At 50.3% G+C, this 23,487-nt stretch overlaps 1 protein-coding gene across 2 annotated transcripts in view; it reads left to right on the forward strand.

Annotated features, from left to right (window-relative positions):
* STK10 (serine/threonine kinase 10) overlaps nucleotides 1-23,487 on the forward strand; it is a 105,858-nt gene that overhangs the window by 75,544 nt on the left and 6,827 nt on the right. For both annotated transcript variants that reach the window (XM_044777670.2, XM_070517088.1), the window contains exons 9-17: nucleotides 447-986; nucleotides 3,088-3,218; nucleotides 6,912-7,035; nucleotides 7,493-7,672; nucleotides 14,728-14,820; nucleotides 17,718-17,847; nucleotides 19,813-19,937; nucleotides 21,211-21,399; nucleotides 21,968-22,093. In XM_044777670.2, the coding sequence (XP_044633605.1) occupies nucleotides 447-986; nucleotides 3,088-3,218; nucleotides 6,912-7,035; nucleotides 7,493-7,672; nucleotides 14,728-14,820; nucleotides 17,718-17,847; nucleotides 19,813-19,937; nucleotides 21,211-21,399; nucleotides 21,968-22,093 (1,638 nt within the window). The remainder of the gene's footprint in view (nucleotides 1-446; nucleotides 987-3,087; nucleotides 3,219-6,911; nucleotides 7,036-7,492; nucleotides 7,673-14,727; nucleotides 14,821-17,717; nucleotides 17,848-19,812; nucleotides 19,938-21,210; nucleotides 21,400-21,967; nucleotides 22,094-23,487) is intronic.

Here is a 23,487-nt window from a genome sequence, read left to right on the forward strand (position 1 = left end):
ATTTGAATTAGTTGGCATCTAAAAATCAGGAAATGTCACATGAAAATCCACATTCCAGCTTGTCTTAAAAAAGTGGCAGATCTGTCCCCAAAGGACCCATTTTCCCACATTGTCACCATTGGCTAGAGCAGAGTAGCCACTGCCCCCTTTAAACAGAGCATGAGCTGTCCAGCTCGCCACAGTTGCCTCCACTCCCAGGAGGAATAACAGGTATTAAATGAAGCTAAGATTAAAGATAATCAGGAGATGCCGATTCCTCAAAACAAGTAGTAATGTTATTATAGGTTAGGCAGTAGGGAGTGGTGAGGACTGTGGCTTACCTACTCTTAGTTTCCTGTGCCTGGTCCATGTCACCTTGTGGGTGTCTGACCTTCCAGCCCCTCTGTCTCTCTGACTCTTGTCTTGGATGTACAGTAGCATGGCCTTGACTGTCTTTTTTTCCCTAGCCTCTGGGGAACCACTCTCGAGACTCTTCTGAGGTGAGTCAGCTGAGCCTCAATGCTGATAACCTTCTCAAAGAATCATCTCTCACCCCACTGCCACCCAGCCAGCCTCAGGACAGTGTGGATGGACCCAGCCAGCCCTCTGGGGACAGATCCCTCCAAACCACCAGCCCCCCGGAGGTGGCGCCTGGAAATGAGAATGGCCTAGCAGTGCCTGTGCCCCTCCGAAAGTCCCGACCAGTGTCAATGGATGCCAGGATTCAGGTGTCCGAGGAGAAGCAAGCCGTCGACCAGGGTGGGGACCGCAGTCCGGCAGCCATCAGGCCACAGAAAGCAAGCCAGAGCCGTCCCAACAGCAGTGCCCTGGAGACCTTGGTCGACAGTAAGCTGGCCAACGGCAGCCTGGAGCTGCCCGCCCAGCCAGGCCTGTCCAAGAGGGACTCGGACTGCGGCAGCCTGTCCACCTCTGAGAGCGTGGACTACAGCACCTCCCTCTCCGCTGACCTGTCCCTGAACAGGGAGTCCGGCTCTCTGTCCATCAAGGTAAGGCCACTTCTGGTGCCACAGGCCAGCAGCAGGGGCTGCAGGGTGCTCTGTGCCCACTTCTGGTTTTGAAAGCGTTTAGTGGCTGCCTCCCATTCTGAGTGGTCTTAGTTCAGAGCTCGTAGTTTGACTCATAGTTTTATCTCCAAAATATCTGAGTTCAGTCTGGGATTTAGTCACTTCGGGTAGTTGGTTCAGGTTTAAATTTCAGTTTGGGTTTCTGTTTAAATTGGGTTTGGTCAAAGGTAGAATTTGGGAGAGAGAATTCTAGAAGTGGAAGTTCTCTTATTTGGGAGTCAGCCATGTGGTCCAGCTGTCGACTATGCATTCAGTTAAAGGGAGTGAGCTCTAGGCTCTCTACTGGCTCGGTGACCTTCCTGGAGGGGGTGACATTGTCAATGACAGCAGCCACCGCGCTTGAGGGCTCAGCTTGAGGCCAGCTCTGCAAAATGCTTTAAAAAAAACAAACCAAGGAGGCTCCTTCGTGATCCCATTGGAGGCTTGGGTGGGCAGTGGAGAGCTGGTGGGCCCCAGACTCTGCGCTCTGAACCCATTGTGCTTCTGCCTGCCAGTGGGAGCTGTGGCTTCCTCCTCCTCGGCCGGCTGGGAGGGAGGGGCCGACCCTTCCCCTGCTCGCTGGATAAATCGCATGATGTTCTTGAACTCACCATTGGTGGCCTGACTAGGCCACACTGAGGGCCTTGTCCCCACCAAGGCTGTTTTAGGGAATCTAGTCTATCTTTTAGTTTTTTCCTTCCATCGTTTGCTCAGTGAGAAATACAGCAGAGTCTCACAAAGACTTGCTGAGTGAAGGGGAGTGGAAGGAGGAGAAGCAGCTGGCTGGTGCCATGACCCGCTTCGGGGACAGAAAGGGAGCGCGGTTCTAACCGGTCCCGGGACAGGTGGGGGCAGCAGCAGGGCCCATCATCTCCCTTAGGACAGACGTCCTGTCCCTTCCCTTCTTGAAAAGACAGTAAGAGGGAAAAAAGAAGGTAATTTTCTCTTTTTAAACAGAGGCCCACCCACCCCGAGCAGCGTCCCCCGCCTCTCCCCTGGGCTGTTAACATTCCTTTGCTGGCTGAAGGGCAGCGAGTCAAGGAACACGGCTGTTCTGATAGGAGTCCACTGCTGCGTCAGCGTGCTGACATGACTGGGAGCCTGTTGGCTGGGGGACAGAAGGCCTGTGCCCAGGAGCAGTTCTAGTGCGGGGCTGCAGGGCCAGAGCAGACTCGGAGGGAGAGCCTCCTGCCGCGGCGCCCTGGCTCTCGCTCTGGGCTGGGAGGCCGGGCTGGGCCACAGCTGGAAGGCAGGCCTGGGAAGCCCTCGAGAGGTCAGAGGGGGACATGCTGATGGCCCCAGTGCAGGCCCTCAGGAGGTCGGGACGAGAGCTTTCTGAGTGTATGTGGACACCTCTGAGAGCCCTGGCAGCACTCTGAGCTGTGTGATTCTTCACAGGAAAAGATAAAGATTACGCTCATCTCATGGTGGCCTCCTGTGGGGTTCAGGTCAGATCAGGTTTGGGGGCCAAATAGGTTACGAACTTCAGTTTTCCGGGCTCGCTGGATTTTGGCATCGTGGATAAGAGGTTGTGGTCTGTAATAGTAAGAAATAAATACCAAGTATTGAACACTTGCCATGAGCCGGGGGCTGTGCCGTGAGCCCCCCCCACGCATTCTCTCATTAAATCTTCGTAACCTCCCTAGGGGAACAAGTACTGTTATTCTCCTCTGACAAGATGAGGAAGCTGAGGCTCGGACAGGACAAGGGACTTGCTCAGGGTCCCAGAACCAGTAGGTGGTAGAGGGAGGATTCGAACCCAGCTCTTTCTGATGCCCCAGACTGTGTGTGCGAGTGTTGGCAGCTAGGCAGGGGAGGGCATCAGTGTCTGAAGGCCAAGATCAGGGAGAGGAGAGGGGATGAGCTCAGACACTCAGGCCCCCAGGTTGAGAAGCTTGACACAAGAAAGGCATGATGGACAGCCGCCTCCTACCTGGACGAGGCTGAGGCTGTGGGACTGGAGGGCTGTGGGCCACACACCCTGTGTCACCCAAGGATTCTAAGCTGAAATGCTGAGCTTTGCCTCATTATTTTCCCCTGCCAGGACTCAAGGCTGCACAATAAAACCCTTAAGAGGACACGAAAGTTTGTGGTGGATGGCGTAGAGGTGAGCATCACCACCTCCAAGATCATCAGTGAAGATGAGAAGAAGGACGAGGAGATGAGATTTCTCAGGCAAGCCTGGGAAGGGCCGCTGGTGGCAGTAACAGGGTTGGGGTCTGGTGAGAGGAATGCACTTATGACCTTTTGGTGAGAGAGCTATCTGTCTACAGCATGAAGTGGTGGATCAAGGAGGCAAAAGGAAACTGGTTTTGCTTGAGATCCTGCACTTCCCCTTCCACGCATGCATCCACCCATGCATCCATCCATGCATCCGCCCATCCATCTGCCTGTCCATCCATCCATCCATCCACCCACACCTCCATGCATCCACCCATGTATCCACCCATGCATCCACCCATCCCTCCATCTTTGTGTCTGCCCATCCATCTTCCTATCCATCTATCCATCCATCCACCCTTCCATCCATCCACCCACCCACCCACACATCCATTCATCCATCCATCCCTCCATCCACCCATCCCTCCATTCATCTAGCTACCCAGCCACCCATGTATCTACCCACCCACGAGGTTGGAGGACATGGTGGTGACCCAGATGGTTGAGGCCATTGCCTTTGTAGAATGTATACTTAATGGGCCAACACACAATACACAAGATAATTCCCAGCTGTGGTATACACTGTGAAGGAAGTAATGGCTGATATGATAGCGAGTGCTAGGCTGGAGCGGGGACACCTGGAGAGCGACCGCTCTAACATCCCTTTTGAAAGATGGCTCTGGCTGCTGGATGAGTCTTGGCTGGAAAGGCGCAAGACCAACACAGGGAGACAGGGAGGCCCCGTCCAGGACAGGGCTGGACAGAGGAAAGAAGTTGTAAGGTTCAACATGCATTTTGGAGGCAAAACCCGTGAAACCAGGAGGGATTGGAGTAGAGAGGAGGGTGCGATTCTAAGCTACTTGCTAGAACCATCTTTGCACTGTTAAGATGCCCAGGCCCCCTACCAGCCTCCTTAGGGAGGGGACCCTATTGCTGCCACTTTGTAAATGAGGAGCCGGTGTTTCTTGGCAGGTCAGTTACTGCCCCAGGTCACCCAGGCGAGCAGGGTGGAGCTGAGGTTCTAACCAGGTCTGTCAGCGTGAGGATTCTCCCAGGGGGCTGTGGGCGTGGGGTAGGGGCTCAGCGGTCAGGGAGGCCTTGGAGCCACGGAGCTCCCTTGGGGCCAGGCCTTTGCAGGCCAAATTCATTATTGGTTGGAGAACATTTCTAGAACATCAAACACGTTCATATTTTTTTAGAAGCACAAATATTCCAAAGCCAAATAGAAGCAGTTTGGGATGCTCTGGGGCACTTCTCCCCGCTAGGAGCCAGGGGGACGAGAGGCAGACTTTCATGGTGGCGTTTCTGCGTTCGTGCATATGTGTACACACACTCACACACTGCTCCTCATCTGTGTGGGTTGGGGCGGCTCGGGGTGGGGGGATGGTCGCTCTCGGTGGATGACACCACCTTCTGTTCTAATGGTCACCTGGAAGGTGATCTGTACTCTTCAAGCCTCAGACCTCAAGGGCTGGGTTTCCTTTCCGTCGTCCCGCCTCTGGGCAGTTCAGGTTCCTGGGGTTGAATTCCACGTCCACCACACTCCATCTAGAAGCAATGCCCTCTGGCCCTGGCGCTGGGGCCCCTCCCTCCTCCTGCGCAGAGGCACTGATTCTGCTCAGGTTTGAAAGGTGAGACTCAGCTGAGGTGGAGGAGAGGTGCGCTCCAAGAATGAGGCTTTGCTTGGTTGCCCACTGTGGTCGAGGTCCGAGTGTCCTGTAACCCCGGCCCGGCTGCAGGGGTGTGGAAGGCTCTGGTCATTCCCCTGCTGGCCCAGCCCTGGTCAGAGCTGGATCAGAGCATTTCTGGAGGATCAGGTCACATGCAGGCTTTTGAGTCATGTGACAGAATAGTCGCTCTCCCAGATTGAGGCTGCCAGGTCCGAGTTCTCTCTGGTTTCTCTAAAGTCGCTGGTGCCGGTTCTTTCCTTCTAGAGACGTCCGCCTGTCTCTGCCTGCCTTCCCCGTGAGAACTCGCGGTCATGGAGGCTGGGACCTGGCAGCTCACCTTCTTTCTGTCTCCCTCTGTTTGTTATTTTGTCGCTTGTTCTCTAAGCCTCAATTTCTCTTGAGCGAGGAGTTCCATTTCTTTGTAAACACTCTAGAAAATCGCCTCTTCCCTTCTCACTTCCCAAAGAGCAGAGGCTCGTACGGAAGCTGCTCTCCGTGGCTGTGGAAGGCGTCTCTGGCATTTCCCAGAACCTGGGCAGCCTTTGCCTCTTCCTGCTCGCTATCGTTTGAGCAGCTACCACTTAGGGAGCGTTTGCCCCGTGCCAGGCAGGCTCTGCAGGTTCCATCTCCTTTAACCCTCAGAGAGCCTGAGGCAGAGAGATTATCTGCCCCATTTTACAGGTGCGGGAGCAGAGGCCTGTGAAGACTGGGGGCGCCCAGCTGGAAACCGGCAGGGCTGAGATTCAAACAAGGTCCCTCTCTCCCCAGGGAGCGTGCGGCCTCTCCTCCTGCAGCTGTTGGCGGGCACTTGGAGGCTGGACTAGAATAGGACAGAGGCCTCTTGGACCCCAATCCCGAGGGGCTGCCAGGGAGCCGCTGATTTACAGTCAGGGGCCCAAGTTCTTTCTGCATCATTTATGATACTTATCAATTTTTAATAGAGTCACTTGAGGGTTTATCCCACCAATATTTTTGCTGTGAGTCTATACAGACCCATATTGCCAATGTATATGTTACAGAATTAAGGTACATTATGTGGTTTAGGGCAAGTTTTTATGATGTTTATATTTGAAATAGGTGATACAATGTCATGGTTCAAAATTCAAAACAAAAAGAAGGGGGTAAACAGTGAAAAACCTCCCCCCTCCCTCTCCTGCCAGGCGTCCAGTTCTCCTCCCTGTGTTAATGTTTTCTGGTGTGATCCTTCCAGAACTAGGAGAGTGAACACACGCACACACACGTGCTCACACACATATCGTCTTTTTTTTCACCCAGATGGTAGGTAGCATAACAGACCCACATGTCGACATCCTGCTGTTTTCAGTTAGACATCATTCCATATCTGTTCGTAAAGAATGGTTACATTTTTAATAGATATTTTTCCATGTAATTAAATATTTTCTAAAACTTATTTTAATGGTTATATAAAGTTACATCAGATTGGATATATCAATTTATTTAATTAGACCTGTATTGATGGACATTTAAGTCCTTTCCAATTTTGTACTATTATGAGTAACATTGTTACAACTATCCTTATTTGGTTGTGTTGTATATCTATGAATATTTCTTTAGAATCCATATCTCGAAGTGGAGCTCCTATGTCAGAAGGCATAAACTTATTGCCAAGTTGTCCTCCAGAAATGTACCAATTTAGACCTGTCAGCAGATTGTGAAAGTATGAATTTCCCATATACTCTTGCCTATTTAGTTAATGAAAATAGTATGTCTTTTTAATTTGCATTTCATTTCCAAATAGTGATGTCTTTTTATCTTTTGTTTCATGTTTGTTCATGTTCTGTATCACTTTTTAAAATTAGGATAGTCCTGTTTTTCTTATTGATTTATAAGTACTCTTTGTATATTAAAATTACTGTTTGTCAGTAAATGTCAAATGAAGCCTGAGTTCTGCTCGTGCCTCTGCCCCAGACCCGTGTGATGGTGCTCCACGATCCAGCCTTCAGTGTCCCTAGCTAGGAGTTTTGTGATCCCTGATGCCGCTTTCTGACTGAAATGTCCATATCTGTTAACCCTTCAGGCGCCAGGAACTCCGAGAGCTTCGGTTGCTCCAGAAAGAAGAGCATCGGAACCAGACCCAGCTGAGCAGCAAGCACGAGCTGCAGCTGGAGCAGATGCACAAACGTTTTGAACAAGAAATCAACGTGAGTGTCAGAAAAGATGGGTCCTGCAGGGCTTCTTGCCTCCTTGTCTTCTTAAAGCAGAAGCTGCAGACAGGGGATGATTGGGAGTGGAGAGTAATTCACAGAGGTCCAGTACCTGTGGTTTCCTGACTCATTAGGCATTGGCTTGTAAACACAGAATCAACATGAAGGTCACGGTACTCCTCCGTGTCACACAGGAGGATCTCTAGAGGGAAGTTAACCTCTGTTGAGCACCATGCAAGCACCTTGCAAGGTAGATGGTCTCATCTCCCCTTTGCACATGAGGAACCAGAGACTCAGAGAGGTTAAGTGACTTGTCCCAGGTCACCCTGCAGAGGTGGTGGAGCTGGGATTCAAGCCCAGGTCTGAGGACAAGCTCTGGGCTCTCCCCCTCCTGCTTTCTACCTCCCTCCAAAATATAAAGTAACTGCTGAATTTCCCTTTCTGCTCCTTCCAGGCCAAGAAGAAGTTCTTTGACGTGGAGCTAGAGAACCTGGAGCGTCAGCAAAAGCAGCAAGTGGAGAAGATGGAGCAAGACCATGCCGTGCGCCGCCGGGACGAGGCCAAGCGGATCCGCCTGGAGCAGGAGCGGGACTACGCCAGGTTTCAGGAACAGCTCAAACTGATGAAGAAGGAGGTGCGTATGTGGGGGGCAGAGGCAGGGCGTCCAAGAGTAGGATCCTCTCAGTTGCAGGTGATGGAAACCCCAGCTCAGCCTCGCCTCAACAACAGAGGGAACTCTGGGGAGCTCGTGCCCCTGAGAAGGTCACGTCCAGGGATGTCTGCATCTTTGTGCTCCAGCTGTGCCATTAGAGCTCAACTTCTCCATCGTTTGGGCTCTGCTTTCCTCTGTGTTGACCTGGCTCCAGGCAGGCCCTCGCCATGTGGTCCCCGGCGGCTTCCTATCCTCCCTGCTTAGCGACCTCAGGTGAAAGAGAGCAGGAGAGAGGAGGGGTGGCGGCCCAGGGGAATTTGAGATGCTGTCACCGGAAGCGGGCGTGAGTGCTGGGTGGGCAAACACACGTGTCCTCTATGCCCTGTCCTCTCTTCTCCCAGAATAGCAGTCCCCTGGTTTGGACTCACGAGCTTCTTCTCCTTCTTTCCCCACCCACCTGGAAGGGGAAGGGTGAGGTGGCAAAGAGGCAGATGGTCCTGAGACAAGGGCAGGAGGCGTATCTTGCAGCCTGCCATGGGCAAGGGCATCTGGGTCCCAAAGAGCAGCCCATGCCTTCCTCTGTGGAGCCCAACACCTGGGGGCCGGGCATGCTTTCTCTCCTAGACTCTCAGGAGGAGGGAGGGAGCAGTGGGTGGAAGCCACGAGGGCAGGTGTACCAGTCCAGGCCCTTCTCATCTCCAGATGGGAGCGGTGGGTGGACAGCCTCTAAGTGGTCCACAGGGCTGGGGGCCTCGGAGCCCAGCTGCCTGACTTTATCATGCTTGGCATGACGTTTGGTGTACCCACTGGGCCTCAGGCACTGCCCGTGGGAGCAGGGCCAGGCTGGGTGAGACAAGTGAGGCACTCGCCTCGGGCACAAAATTTAAGGGGGCCAGAAAACTCAGTAACGAAGATAGACGGTATTCTAATGAAATGTTTAAAGTAAAAATGAGGGGCTGGCCCTGTGGCTGAGTGATTAAGTTCACATGCTCCGCTCAGCAGGCCAGGGTTTTGCTGGTTCGGATCCTGGGCGTGGACATGGCACCGCTCATCAAGCCATGCTGACGTGGTGTCCCACATAGCACAGCCAGAGGCACTCACAGCTAGAGTAAACATCTATGTGTTGGGGGGCTTTGGGAAGAAGAAGGAAAAAGTAAATAAAATAAAAATTAGTGCAAAATATTCATGATGAACAGAGTATCAGTTATTTAAAATAAAGATAGGACCCGACAGGGCTGGGGCCAGGGTGAGGCGGTGAGGCTGAGCCTTGCTGCTGTATGGCTGGATCCTGTCTGTATCTAAAATTTTAGTATTTTCTTCATGACTCTTTTTTGCCTGAATTTTGGTTTTTTACAATGTTGATCTTGACTGCTGAATGTTTTGGTGTTGCCTTTTGTGCCTGAGGCAAGAGTCTCACCTGCCTTCCCTGGGTCCTGGCCCTCCTGCTGAGAGAGGGCTAGGGGGCTGGAGCAGAGGCCGGGAGCGATGCTGAGCACACCCCCAGCTCTAGTGCAGCAGGCACAGGCTTGGAAGGTGGCCTGGCTCTGAGTCCTGGCTCGTGGCTCAGAGCCACCCGTTGGACTTTGCACTAGCTGCTTCCCTGAGCCCTAGGACCTTCTGTCAAAGTGGGAGTTATTCAGCTACTGTTTTATTGAGTATCTACATGTGTCGTCCTGTGCTAGGTGCCGAGGATACTGTACTGAACAAAATAGACAGGGTCCCTACCCTCCAGGAGCTGTTAATTGCTAGAGAAGCCAGAAAAAAAAACCCAGTACACCATCAAATAGATAAAATACTTACCAACTGCATACATCTGTGAAGGCACATAGGCTAGTTAACAAGAGAAGATATGGAGAGGTCTGCTTTAGAGTGGTCTGGGAAGGTGTCTCAGCATATGACAGTTAGGCTGAGACCACAAGGATGCTGCCAGGCATAAGAACATTCCAGGATAGTGGAATAGCATGTGCAAAGGCCCTGAGGTGTGGGAAAGAGCTTGGAGTGTTCGAAGAGCTGAAAAATGATCAATGTGGTGGGGACTCAGGAAGTGTAGGGAAGATTAGCATGAGATGAAATTGGACAGGTAGACAGGGGCCAGATCATGGAGGGTGGTAGGCCATAGGCAGGAGTTTGCTGTTTTGTTAATTAGTTAACCACATATTCCTCACACAGGTATTTTGAGCATTAAGTGAGAACTGCATTAAGCGTTAGAGCCAGTGTCCATGCAGAATAAGTACTTGACCTTTTCAAAGAACAAGCTTTTAGTTTCATTGATTTTCTATTTTCAGTGTTACTGGTTTCTGCTTTTGTATTTGGTTTGGGTTTAAATTGCTCTTCTTTTTATAGTTTCTTAATGTGGAAGCTTAGATCATTGACTTGAGACTATTTTTCTTTTCTAACATAAGCATCTAATGCTGTGAATTTTCCTCTAAGCTCTGCTGTAGCTTCATCCTACAAATTTTGATAGATTGTATTTTAATTTTTATTCAGTTCAAATTAGTTTCTAATTTCCTTTGCAACTTGCTCTTTGACCAATGGGTTATTTAGAAGTTTATTTAATTTTAAAATGTGTTTGGACTTTCATATCTTTCTGTTACTGATTTCTAGTTTAATCCCATTGTGTTTAAATAACATATATATTTTTTAAGATTTCAATTTTTAAATTGATCAAGGTTTGTTTTATGCCCCAGGATGTGGTCTGTATTACTGAATGTTCCTTGTGCGCTTGAAAAGGATGTATGTTCTGTTGCTGTTGGCTAGAGCGTTCTATAAATGTCAAGTAGCTCAAGTTGATTGATAGTGTTTTCATGTCTGTTGCAGCCTTACTAATTTTCTGTCCATTTCTTCTATTGGCTACTGAGAAAGAAGTATTAATATTTTTGACTATAACTGGGGATTTATTTAATTTTCTTTTCAGTTCTGTCATGTTTTGTTTCATGTTTTTGAATTCTTTTGCTTTTTAAAATCGTCATATCTTCTTAGTGAACTGGCCCTTCCTTTTATCATTATGTAATGTCTTTCTTTACTCCTGATAATATTTTATGTTCTGAAGTCTTCCTTGATATTAATATAGCCAATCCTGCTTTCTTTTTGATTAATGTTTGCATAGAATATCTTTTCCCATCCTTTTAATTCAACCTGCCTATATCTTTATATTTAACCTGGGTTTCTTGTAGACAGCACATACAGTCATGCATCGCTTAATGATGAGGATATGTTCTGAGAAATACATTGCTAGGTGATTTCCTTGTTGTGCGAACATCATAGAGTGTACTTATACAAACCTAGATGCTATAGCCTGTTATACACCTAGGCTCTATGGTACTGATCTTATGGGACCACTGTCATATATGTGGTCTCTTCTTGGCCAAAATGTCATCATATGGCATATGACTGTAGTTGGGCTTTGATGTTTTAAAATCTAATCTGAAAATCCTTGTCTTTTTTTTTGTTTTTTTTTTGTTTATTTGTTTGTTTTTGATTGGCATCTGAGCTAACAACTGTTGCCAATCTTCTTAAATCCTTGTGTTTTACTAAAGGTGTTTATGCCATTTACGTTTAATGAAATTATTACTTGTTTTCTGTTTGTCCTCTCTGATTTTTGTTCCTCTGTTCTCCCTTTTCCTGCTTCTTGTTGGAATATTCGAATATTTTTAGAATTACATTTTAATTCATCAGGTAGCTTAAGTATCTCTGTGTGTGTGTGTGTGTGTGTGTGTTCAGTGGTTGCTCTATGGCATTATAATATACATACCTAACTCCTTCAGCATCTATGTAGAGATATATTGTAACATTTCAAGTAAAATGGAGAAGGCTCTCAACCATATACGTTTCTTAATACTCCCCCGTTTTTGTTGTACTTGTCATATGTATTATATCTATGTATATTAAAAATCTCATTAGACAATGTTATAACTTCTTTTGACAATGTTTTAACTTTTGCTTTAAACAATCGTCCCTATCTTAAAGATCTTAGCAGGAAAAATTACTTATATTTCCCCACATATTTACCATTTCTGTTGCCTTTCTTCATTCAAGGGTCCCCCTTGGATTATTTCTCTTCAGCCTGAAGAACTTCTGTTTAGCTTTTTTTGCCAACAACAAATTCTTTTATTTTTCCTTCATCTGAGAATATCTTTATTTTGCTTTCATTCCTGAAAAATGATTTCACTGGACATAGAATTCTGGGTTGACCATTCTTTTCTTTGAGCAATTTAAGGATGTTGTCCCGCTGGCTTTTGGCCTCTGTGGTTCTGTTGAGAAATCCATGGTCGTTGAAATTGCTCTCCTCCATTAATGTGTTATTTTTCTCTAGCTGCTTTCAAGAACTTTAAATCTTTGATTTTCAAGAGTTTCATTTTGCTGTGTAGAAGTGTAGTTTTCTTTTAATTTAATCTGTTTGGGTTTCATCAAGCTTCTTGATTGTGTACCTTTGTGTCTTTCACCAATTTGGGAAGTTTTTGGCCATTATTGGTGTGTATTTTCTATACCAGGCTCTTTCTCCTCTCCTTCTGGCACTACCAAAGACGTGAATATTAGACCTTTTGATATTTTCCTGTAAGTCCCTGAAACTTTCTCCTTTTTAATCTTTTTCTCTGTGTTGTTCAGATTGTGTAATTTTTATTAGTCTTCATTTTCACTGACCTCTCTGTTGTCCATTCTGCTATCACTGCATCCAGTGCTTTTTGTTTTTAATTTTAGACGTTGTATTATTTAGTTCTAAATTTTCTGATTGGTTCTTTAATAGTTTGTATTTCTCTGCAGTAAAATTCTGTCTTTCCATTGATTTCAAATATGTTTCCCTTTAGCCAGCCCTGGTGTCTAGTGGTTAAGCTTTGGCACTCTCAGCACTGCGGCTTGGGTTTTTTTCCCGGTGAGGGAACCACACCACCCGTGTGTCAGTTGCCATACTGTGGCAGCTGCGTGTTGCTGTGATGCTGAGAGCTGTGTCACTGCTATTTCAAATACCAGCAGAGTCACCCATGCTGGACAGGCTTTAATGGAGCTCCAGACTAAGGCAGACTAAGAAGGAGCTGGAACCCACTTCCAAAAGAATTGGCCATGAAAATCCTATGAAAAGCAGTGGAGCGTTGTCTGATAGAGTGCTGGAAGGTGAGAGGATGGCATGAAGAGACCTGGCAGGGTTCCACTCTGCTGTGCACAGGGTTGCTAGGAGTCGGAATTGACCCCATGGCGCAAACAACAAATGTTTACCTTTACCTCATGGAGTGTGGTCATAATAGCTGCTGTGAAGTTTTTGTGTGATAATTCCAGTGTGTGTGTCATCTCAGAACTGGCATCTGTTGATTATCTTTTCCTTTGAGAATTGGTCATGTTTCCTGATTCTTTGTATGTGGCATAATTTTGGATCGTGTCGTTGACATTTTGAATTTTCTATTCTGTATGCTCTGGGTCCTGCTATAATCTTTTGGAGATTAACTTTCTGCTTTAGCAGGCAGGGCACTGTTAGGTTCGGACCACGAGTGCCATCCCATCTCCTGTGGGCGGAGGTCCCGGTCTTAGTCTAGTTTTCACAGCCTTCTCTCTCTTCTGCTTTTTCTTTCTCACATTCGACTTGGGGAGGAGCCTGAGACTTGTGTGGGTTCATATGCAGAATTAGGGATTTCCCTTTTCTGATGTCTTCTCTCCAGGGTTCTTCCCACACTCTCTGACCTGCACAGGCTCCTTTTCCTGGTTCTCTGGACAGAAACATGAGTCTTTTTACAGAGTTTTAGCCACCTTCCCCACTGCACTGCCGTGCAGCTCTGAACTGGTGCAAAGTCAGGAGAGCAGAAGGAAAAAAATAGGAACCTCACCCCTGTTCCAGCCCCTTCTAGAAGTTTTGACTCCCTTTCATAGTGACCTGCTTTTCTTTACTTTTCAGAGTCCTCAGCTAGTTGCTTTTTGATTTTGTCTAGGGTTTTTCACTGTAATCAGCAGGAGGAGAGGCCGTTTGGTTTGCCTCACCATGCCAAAGTAGAACTCCCCTGGAAAGTTCTGTTTTGATCCTGGACGGTATTTTTCCCTCACCAGCTGCTCCTGAGCCCTGTGCCAGTGAGCGCCTGTTTGGGGGTGTTGGGCCCCTGTGCGGGTGTGGCTTCCTCAGAACGGTCTGAGGAACTTGGGATTCCTTAGAAAGAAGCGCCGTGAATCCCTTCTCTCCTGTTACAAATGACAGAAACCCAGCTCCAGCTGGCCCGAGGATCCTTCCTGCCTCTGACCAGGAGGCAGGAGTGTCCCCAGGAATCCTTCTTTCTCGTGTCTTGGCGTTGCCTCCCTGCGGTGGTTCTGCCTCACATCCCTCCAGGGTGGCCCGCGGTGGCCTGCATCCTCCCAGCTTAGCCACCCCAGAGGACAGAGAGCGGCTCTCAGCAAGTTCCAGAAAACACCCCAGAGCTCTCACTGGCCCGGCAAGGATCATGTGTTCATCTCTGAACCAGTCGCTGAAGTCAGGGCACGGAATATGCGGGATGGCAGCCTGGATCAGTGCCCAGCTTAGTGCCACATGGAGGGGGTGGCTGGGGGTCAGCCCCACCTGAATGGCAGGGACTGAGGAGGTGGCACCTTACGCACGCATTCTCAGCTGGGTGATAGCGCCCCCAAGGGGTTAAGAAATCTTAGTTATTATAATGGTTTAACAGGTTGAGAGTATAGCTGAGGGTTAATATTTCATACAGGTGGGTGATTAGGAAAAAAGATCTAAAAGGACTTATGAGGGGACAATAATGAAGAAAAGGTTGAGAAACTGCCCTAAAGGAAACTGAGATGCTGTGTCATCAGAAGCTGGGGGGTGGATACCAAGCAGCAAAGATGGCAGCTGTCTGCTCTGGGCGCTGGACAATGGAGCCAGCAGCAGCCGGGCTAGGCCAGCAGGGGCCTCGTGTCAGAGAGGCCTGGTGGAGAGCAGGTGGGGCCTGGTGGCTGGGAAGCTGAGCCTCGTCTTCGGTCTCCCTGGCCCAGGAGTTCTGGGGTTGAGGACTTCTTTTTGAGGCAGTGTGAGGAGGTATCCTGACCCAGCCCCTCTCTGCTCTCTGGTGCAGGTGAAGAATGAGGTGGAGAAGCTCCCCAGACAGCAGCGGAAGGAGAGCATGAAGCAGAAGATGGAGGAGCACGCACAGAAGAAGCAGCTTCTCGTGAGTCCTTGCCGCTAGTCAGGAAGTAGAGGGGCTGGCGAGTCCCAGGTGGGAGACGCTGAATGGTGACCCGGCCTCCCCTCTGTCTTTGCTCGTGTCCTGCCCCTGGAATACCCATCTCTTATTCTGGATGCCTAAACCCAGCCTATCCTTGTTATCATCCCTGTTGTCACCTCCCCCATGCAGCCTTCCTTGCCTGCCCTCACTCCAGCTGGCAGTGAGCTCTCCTGTCTCTGGATACCCCAGCCCTTTACATCCACCTCTCCCAAAGCCTTTAGTGCCTCCTAAAGGCTTTGTTTGTACGTCACATCTCTGTGACCAACCCAGTACATCCACCCGCCTACTGGTGTCTTTGGAGTCTCAAAGACATCAAACCCATGATCTCTCAGGCCTGGACCCGTTCTCCTGTTCGCAGGGGCACCATCCTCCACCGTGGTGTCAGACCAGGAACGTTGTCATTCCTGACCCTCTTTTCCCTCCAATCCTTCATCACCTCCTGAAGTGTAGATTATTTTTTAAAATTCCAAGCCGTCTCTGGATCTGTTGACTTGTCAACATCTCTGCGCCCCCCTCGCCATGGTCATCTTTTGCTGGGACTGCTCCAGTAGCCTCCAGCGGGTCTCTCCGCTTCGCCTCTTGCTCCTCTGCAGTTCCTCCTCTCACACCAGCAGGGGCGATCGCTACGAATTCCACATCTGATCCTGTCACCCTCCCCCCACAGCCCCGGGCCTTGAAGCCCTTCAGTGGCTTCCCCTTTGTCCATAACATAAGAGCAGCCTCCTCATGTGCTTACAAGGCCCTGCAGGCCTGGCCCCTGCCAGCCTCTCTCGGGTCCCCTTTGCCCAGCCTCACCCGCCTCCTTCTCCTCCCTTGTGGGGCAGTGCTCTCGTTTTCTCCCACTACGGAGTCTTGGCACATTCTGCTCCCTCTGCCCCCAAATGCAGAGAAAGTTAGAGTCGACATTTACAAGCGCTCTGTCTGTTGTCTGGATTAGCCTTGGTGGCTCACAGGGTAGGTGCTGTTTGTTCTCTCCTTTGCAGAGGAGGAAACTAAGGCTCAGAGAGGTGGCATTGCAGAGGTAATAGTGGGGCCAAGCCCTCAGACTCAGTCTGATTCATACTTGATGTTCTCTCCAGGACACCATTCTACTGCCCTGTAACCTGTCCCTTGACACTATGATTAGGGCTGGGGGGGTCGGGGAGACAGGCCCTCATCCCCGCAGAGGGAGGCCAGTTCTGACAGTCGTATCAAGAGCCTCAAAACTGTGACATCCTTTAGCCTGAATATCCTGCTTCTGGAGACTGTTCCTGAGGATTAGTCATCACAGAGGTTCACAGACATTTAGCTGCCAGAATGTGAAGAGCAGCACCATCTAAAATAGAGAAAATCTAGAAGGAACCAATTCTATATTGGGTGGATAAGTTAGGGTATAGCCATACCATGAAATATTTTCAGCCAGTCAAACTCATTTGATAGAGGTCGGCCTGGTGGCATAGTGACAAAGTTTGTGCACTCTGCTTTGGTGGCCCAGGGTTCACAGGTTTGGATCCCGTGTGAAAACCTATACACTGTTCATCAAGCCACACTGTGGCAGCATCCCACAAACAAAATGGAGGAAGATGGGCACGATGTTAGCTCAGGGCCAGTCTTCCTCAGCAAAACAAAACAACAACAACAAAAAAAACCTCGTTTGATAGAATATTATATTATAACATGGAAAGGTCTTTTAAATGATTTTTTTAAATTGTGGTAAAATAGACATAACATAGAATCACCATCTCAACGATTTTTAAGTGTACAGTTCAGTGGCATTAAATACATTCACGATGTTGTGCAATGATCGCCACCATCCATCTCCAGAACTCTTTTCATCTTGCAAAACTGAAACTCTGTCCCCATTAAACACTAACTCCCCATTGCCCCTCCCCGCAGCCCTGGCAACCACCGTGCTGCTGTCTGTCTCGATGAATTTGACCTCATTTAAGAGGAATCATACAGTATTTGTCCTTTTGTGGCTGGCTTATTTCACTTAACATAATGTCCTCAAGATTCATGCATGTTGTAGCATGTGTCATAATTTCCTTCCTTTTTAAGGCTAATATTCCATTTACCACATTTTGTTCACCCATTTGTTTGTCAGTGGCGTTTGAGTTGTTTCCATCCCTTGGCTATTGTAAATAACACTGCTGTGAACATAGGTGTGCAAATATCTAAGTCCTTTTAAATAATTTTTGTGAAACAACAACAATAGATGTAGGTACGTTTGTATAGTTAGACCACAATAGTTGCTAATCCTGCGTGATAGGATTAGTGGGGGTTTTTAGTTTCTTATATGTTGTCTAGAATTTTTTAATTTTAATATTATTTTTACTGTTTATTATGAAAAATTAAAAACATAGGCAGAAATAGGAATAATAGTATAATGAATGCCCATATACCTATCATCCACGCTCAGTAATTATCAGTTCACGTGCACTCATTCCCCCACTCTTCTGTATTATTTTGAATCAAATCCCAGACATATCATTTGACCTGTAAGTATCTCAGTATGTATCTCTAACAAAATAACCACAATACCACAAACACACTTAAAAAAGTTAAATATTTAACAATAATTGCTTCATAACACGTTTGCAGTCAGGTCAGTATTCATGTTTCCGATTGTCTCATGAAAGCCTTTTTTTTTTTTTTTTTAACAATTTCTCGGTTGAATCAGGGTCCAGATAAAGCCCACATGTTGCAATTGGTTCATATGTCTCTAAGTCTCTCTTAAATTTCCCCTTCATGTATTTTCTTTTCCAAATTTTCTTTACTGATCATAATGGCTTTTCTTCTGTAATAAAAAGTTGAGACACCAAAGCCAGTGTTCGGTAAAGGTCTGTCCTCCTCCCCGACAGGACAGGGACTTCCTGGCCAAGCAGAAGGAGGACCTGGAGCTGGCGATGAAGAAGCTCACGGCCGACAACCGGCGGGAGATCTGTGACAAGGAGCGTGAGTGCCTCACGAGGAAGCAGGAGCTCCTTCGAGGTGGGTGTCCGAGAACGGGTGGCCCCAGGTGGACCCAGAATCTCTGAATGGCCATCCCAGCCTCGACAGCTAGGTCTTCTCCACCCTGAAACCAAACATCCTTCCCGGGAAACGCGAGGAAATCTCCCGCTGAAGTCAGGGCCGAGGCGAAGATAGCAGTTAGCACCAACACTATTGGACGTTATTCCAGATGTCAAGGGGAAACAAGGAAGCCCTGTCGAGTGGGCAGAAATTGTAAATAAGTGAGCTTGGTGAGGGCGTGGTGGGAGGTGGGGACAGTATGGAGACCCCCTCATAGCAGCCGCGACGTCCTGAGCGACTGCTCTGCCAGGCCGGTGCCAGACCGTTTTCATACCTTCGTCTCGTCGAATCCTCACCTGACTCTGCAAGGCCCTCCTCCTGTGTTCTCCCCGTTTTGATGGACGAGGAGTCTGAGGCTTGGAGAGTGGCTGTCGTTTGGCCGAGGTTGCACAGCTCCTGAGTGGTGGGGTGGGCCCTGGACGTGGGTGTCACCTTGGAGCCGAGCGCTTTACTACCCAGGTGCGCTGGCATCTCAACAGGCTTGCGTGCTGGCTAATGCCTCACAGCACGAGGCCTTCCAGAGACAGCAGGGCGGGCCTCCCCCAGGGAGAGGAGGGCGGGGGAGCTCCTGGGGAAGATGCGGATGGGGGGGCTTACATATTTGGATGGTGTCACTCAGATGGGGAGATTCTGCGGTAGAGAGCTCTGAAGGGTAGCAGGGCATGGGGTCTTTGTGGCTCTGGGGTTTGTCTTATCCATGGTTGGTAGACGCTGCATGCAGGTTTGTGAAGTACGCAAAGCAAGCAGACTCTAATGGCTAAAAATCTGTTGTTTGAGCTACATTTTAAACAACTGGATGAGTGAAAACTCCTGTGGCGCCTGTGGGCTTTTGGGCCTGTGGTCCGGACTGCCACGAGGAAATGGACACACAGCTGATAGAAACGCGCCGCCTCTGGTGCCCTTGTCTACCAGGTGCCGCAGCCAGGGTTTGATGGCGATGCAGTTAAGCAGTGCAAACCCCTCAGGACTTGGGGTGGATGGCAAAATGGGGTCCTCGATGTCCCAACACCCTGAATAGAGCCACGGATGTTTCAGGAAAGGCTGCATTTCCTTTTTCTGTCCTGTAATGTCCATAAGAACCGTCTCACTTATGGGACAGTGGTTCTAGTTTTGGTTTGAAAGCCAAATCATGTTGCAATGCACCATGGTCAGACAGCGGTTTCCAGAGAACAGGAACGCAGGGCAATCCACTGAGCATTCGCCATGGGTGAGCACGGCCTGCCTGTGCCTTGCGGGGCACGCAGACTCCCTCTGACGTCAGCTCCCTGCCCTGCTGCTGAGTGCAAGGGTCGAATCACAGACATCCAGTGATAAAATGCCAGATGCTTCTGTCTCGTAATGCATATATGGGACATGCAGGGGACAAGGAGGGTCTCACCCATGTTTTCAAAAGAGGAAATAGTGACAAGAGGTCTGGGTTGGGCACACACCTGTCTTTTTGGGGTTTTTACATGAGCCCTTCCTGTTTGCCCATTAGGAAAGCAGAGTTGCAGTGTGGATCGCACATAAAAATGTCTCCCAGGGACCTTTGTCCTTCTGTGGTATGGTTGTGCCCATTTGGCAGAGGAGGAAGCTGAGGCCTGGAGAGGGTTTTTTGCCCATCCCAAATACCAGTGATGGAGCTGAGTTCCAGCCTAGGTCTCTGGTGTCTCTGGCTCCTGACTCTGGACACTTACTGCTGTCCCACGCTGCTGGGAGCTATCATCCCTTAGGTGTTAAGGAAGTTTCTAAATGTTGGCTCGGTCAGCCCTGCCAACAGAGTCAGATGAGGGCACATCAGAGGGGCACAGTCGTAGCTACAGTGTGAGGCGGCCTAGCGCAGGGGGGGCGAGGTCCCCGGGCGGCTCGGCCATCCGTGCCTCACAGGCGGTGCGTCCTCTGCAGACCGGGAGGCGGCCCTGTGGGAGATGGAGGAGCATCACCTGCAGGAGAGGCACCAGCTGGTGAAGCAGCAGCTCAAAGACCAGTACTTCCTCCAGCGGCATGAGCTGGTGCGCAAACACGAGAAGGTGAGGCTCCTGGCCAGGCGGGGCGTGGGGCTGCCCCGGGGAGACCTGGCAGAGCTGTGAGGCCGTGCAGTGTGGGGCGCCACCGGTGCCGTCTGTGTTTCTAGAGAAACCGGGCTGGCCATGGTGAGGCCCCGGGGGTCTTGAGGGATGGACTGCCTCGGAGGGAGGGCCAGGCGTAGGGGAGACAGTGCAGGGAAGCAGAAGGCCCGAGCATCCCTTGCTGACTCCGACGCCTGATGTGTGTGTGTCTCACTTTTTCTCTTTTCCCTTGTAATTTTTTTGGTCCATTTTTGCTTTATTCCTCTCTGGCCTATGCCTTCCCTCAGAATACTTTTAGATAGCAACTTAAATACCACCTCTGCCAGGAAGCCTTCCCCAGCCTCCCCAGGCGAGGGCCCCTGCTCTCTGTGGCCAGAGCACCCTCTGTTTCTGTGTAATTGTCTCGGTTCAGTCCCCTTGGTGGGAACAGAGACAGATAAACGGAGGTCTGGATGCACAGCTGGTGTGGGTAATTACAGTTCCCAATCTGAGTGCAATGTCAGAAGTCAGCACAGGGCTGTGGCAGCTCTGAGTAAGCGTGCCCAACCCAGCTAGGAAGTCAGGGGAGGCTTCTTGGAGGAGGTGATGCCCGTGCCAAGTTTTGAAACACAAATAGGTGTTAGGTGGAGGAAAAAATTCAAGTTTATCAAGACTTTTTACAATGTGAGTTGACATCTGTGATCAGTAATGATGACCATCCCCTTCAGTGTACATGTTGCTTTGAGATATTAGCATGTGATGGCACGCCACCGATGATTAGACAAGAAGGCATTTAGGAGGTGAGAGTCCAAGATGTTACTCACAATAACTTTTAAAGTGAGAACAAAAAATGTTACTTAACAGTAGAAGTTGGAGCCGGCCCTGTGGCACAGTGGTTAAGTTCACACGTTCCACTTCTTGGTGGCCCAGGGTTCACCGGTTCAGATCCCAGGTGCAGACATGGCACTGCTTGGCAAGCCATGCTGTGGTAGGCGTCCCACGTATAAAGTAGTGGAAGATGGGCATGGATGTTAGTCAGGGCCAGTCTTCCTCAGCAAAAAGGGGAGGATTGGCAGCAGTTAGCTCAGGGCTAATCCTCCTCCTCAAAAAAAAAAAAAAACCAGTAGAAGTAAAATGATACAAGACTTGCTCTGCTGGGCATCCTGGGCCACCTGGTCCCTGGCAGCCCTGGGCCTCTGGTCACACCCCTGCGCCCAAGCGCAGCTGACCTCAGCCCCGCTGGCCCTGCCTGCAGGAGCGCGAGCAGATGCAGCGCTACAACCAGCGCATGGTGGAGCAGCTGAAGGTGCGGCAGCAGCAGGAGAAGGCGCGGCTGCCCAAGATCCAGAGGAGCGAGGGCAAGACGCGCATGGCCATGTACAAGAAGAGCCTGCACATCAACGGCGCGGGCAGCCCCGCCGAGCAGCGCGAGAAGATCAAGCAGGTGGGGGTGTGGGTGCACTGGGGGGCCGAACCTGATCCAGATGGGGGATGTGAAATGTGAGAGGCAGCACAGGGTCGAGGAGGCGGCGTGCCCGTCACAGGTCGCAGCCCGGAAGCTCCTACGCCTCCCAGTGAATCACTCTGCTGGACAGAGGAGAGAGCTCGTCTTGCTTTCTCACACACTGTCCCATCCTGCAGCTTCCTCCGCCAGTGCACCCCTTCCTGTCACCCACCAAGACCCCGCATGCATGTCACCCATGTGGCTTGGGGACGTGGAGTTGGTGGCCTGGGCTCCTGTGACTCCTGCGTGGTACACACGCTGTCCTAGCGCATGTCACAGCGCAGTGTCGTGTCCCTACCTGCCTGGGGCTCCTCAAGGGCAGCAGCTGGGTCTCAGCTCACGGGGAGCACTTAAAACAGGAGGCTACAGCCTGAGTGGCGTGGAGCACTGGGGCTGCGCACAAACCAGTGCCTCTGACGGGGCCTTCCTGGGACGGGGCTAAGGTGGGCCCCCCAGCCACCAGCCAGGCCTGTCGCCCCGAGAAACCCACCCTCTCTCTCTGTTGCAGTTCTCCCAGCAGGAGGAGAAGAGGCAGAAGTCGGAGCGGCTGCAGCAGCAGCAGAAACACGAGAACCAGATGAGGGACATGTTGGCGCAGTGCGAGAGCAACATGAGCGAGCTGCAGCAGCTGCAGGTACGCCCCGCTGCCTCCCTCCCCGATGGCCTCAGTGTCCCCAAGACGGGCATCTCGGGGCCAGAGAGTCCTCAAACAGGGACGGGCTCTCGTCAGACATGCCCCGGGTGGGCTGGTTTCAGTCCTGCCGTGACAGGATGTTGACCGAATCAGTCACCCTCCCCCAGCCAGAGTTCCCACAGCCGTGACATGGCGTGGGGCGGGGGTGGTGATTCCTATTTGGCAGGATTGGGGTGAGGCTTTAAAAACGAGGTGGCAGGGCTGGCAGTGCCTTGCCCGGGACTGGCAGTGGCACGCTGCTGGGTTTCTCGGTCATCACTGTGTCTTGGGAAAAGGTGTCCCAGTTACGCTAATAGCAACACCAGACACAGACATTACAAGAAAGGACAGCTGCAGACCAGTGTCACTCATGAACAGAGGCAGATCCTCTGCCCAACACCAGCAGATCACATCCGACAATGTATAACAAGAATTAGACACCGTGACCCAGTGGGTTTATCCCAGGCTGGTTCCACGTTCAGAAATCAATTATGTAATCCACGACCTGAAGAGAAGTCACAGGATCTTCTCGGTAGATGCAGAAAAAGCGTTTGACCAAAGTCGACGCCCATTCCAGATAGACACTCTCACTGAGCTGGGAACAGAGGGGAACGTCCTCAGCTGGATAAAGAGCATCTACCGAAACCGACAGCTGAGCTCAGAGCTTTCCCACTGAGATCAGGAAAAAGTGTCCCAGGGTTGCCAAGCCCCTTGGGGACCCCTTTCCCTAGGAGGATCCCTGACCTCTTCAGGTTTCCTGGCTCCTGAGTTTGCCCCACCCTGGGGGTCCCCACCCCAGAAACGGGTGCATGGAGCCCCCTTGTGGTGGAGCGAGGCATCGTCGTGCTGACGGATGGGTCGACCCAAAGCCCCACGAACTCAGGGAATTGCTCAGACGATTGGATCCATCTGGCAATTTCTGGAGAGGCAGGGAGGCATGGAGGAAATTGAGTCCTTGCAGCCTGCCAGGGAGGGGCTCTGCTGTGTGCAGCTGTGTGACTCTTGGGCCGCGTCCCTCCTGCAGCTGTTTTCCCATCCCTGCCTCATGGGGTTGTCGTGTGGACTGCCTAAGAGGACCCGTATCCAGAGTGCGGGGAGCCCGGCTCCTGGCAGGTCAGAGGTGCTGAGTGCTGCTGCTGTATTATTCCTGGTGGAACGAATTTCTCAACTCCCAGAACCCTGGATCTTGAAACCCCAAATAAAAATCCCCCAAGGAGATGCCCTCTTCTAACCCAATAGAGTCGAGGTCTTTGGATAAGGGCACTGTCCGCCTGCCTTAAGCTCCGTATAAGCCACGAGATTGAGTCCCTGTGGGGAATCACCGGGACCCATCCGTTCTGCCTGCGAGAGATTCC

The sequence above is a fragment of the Equus asinus genome, chromosome 9, assembly GCF_041296235.1.
Source record: "Equus asinus isolate D_3611 breed Donkey chromosome 9, EquAss-T2T_v2, whole genome shotgun sequence".
Classification (NCBI taxonomy): Eukaryota; Metazoa; Chordata; class Mammalia; order Perissodactyla; family Equidae; genus Equus; species Equus asinus.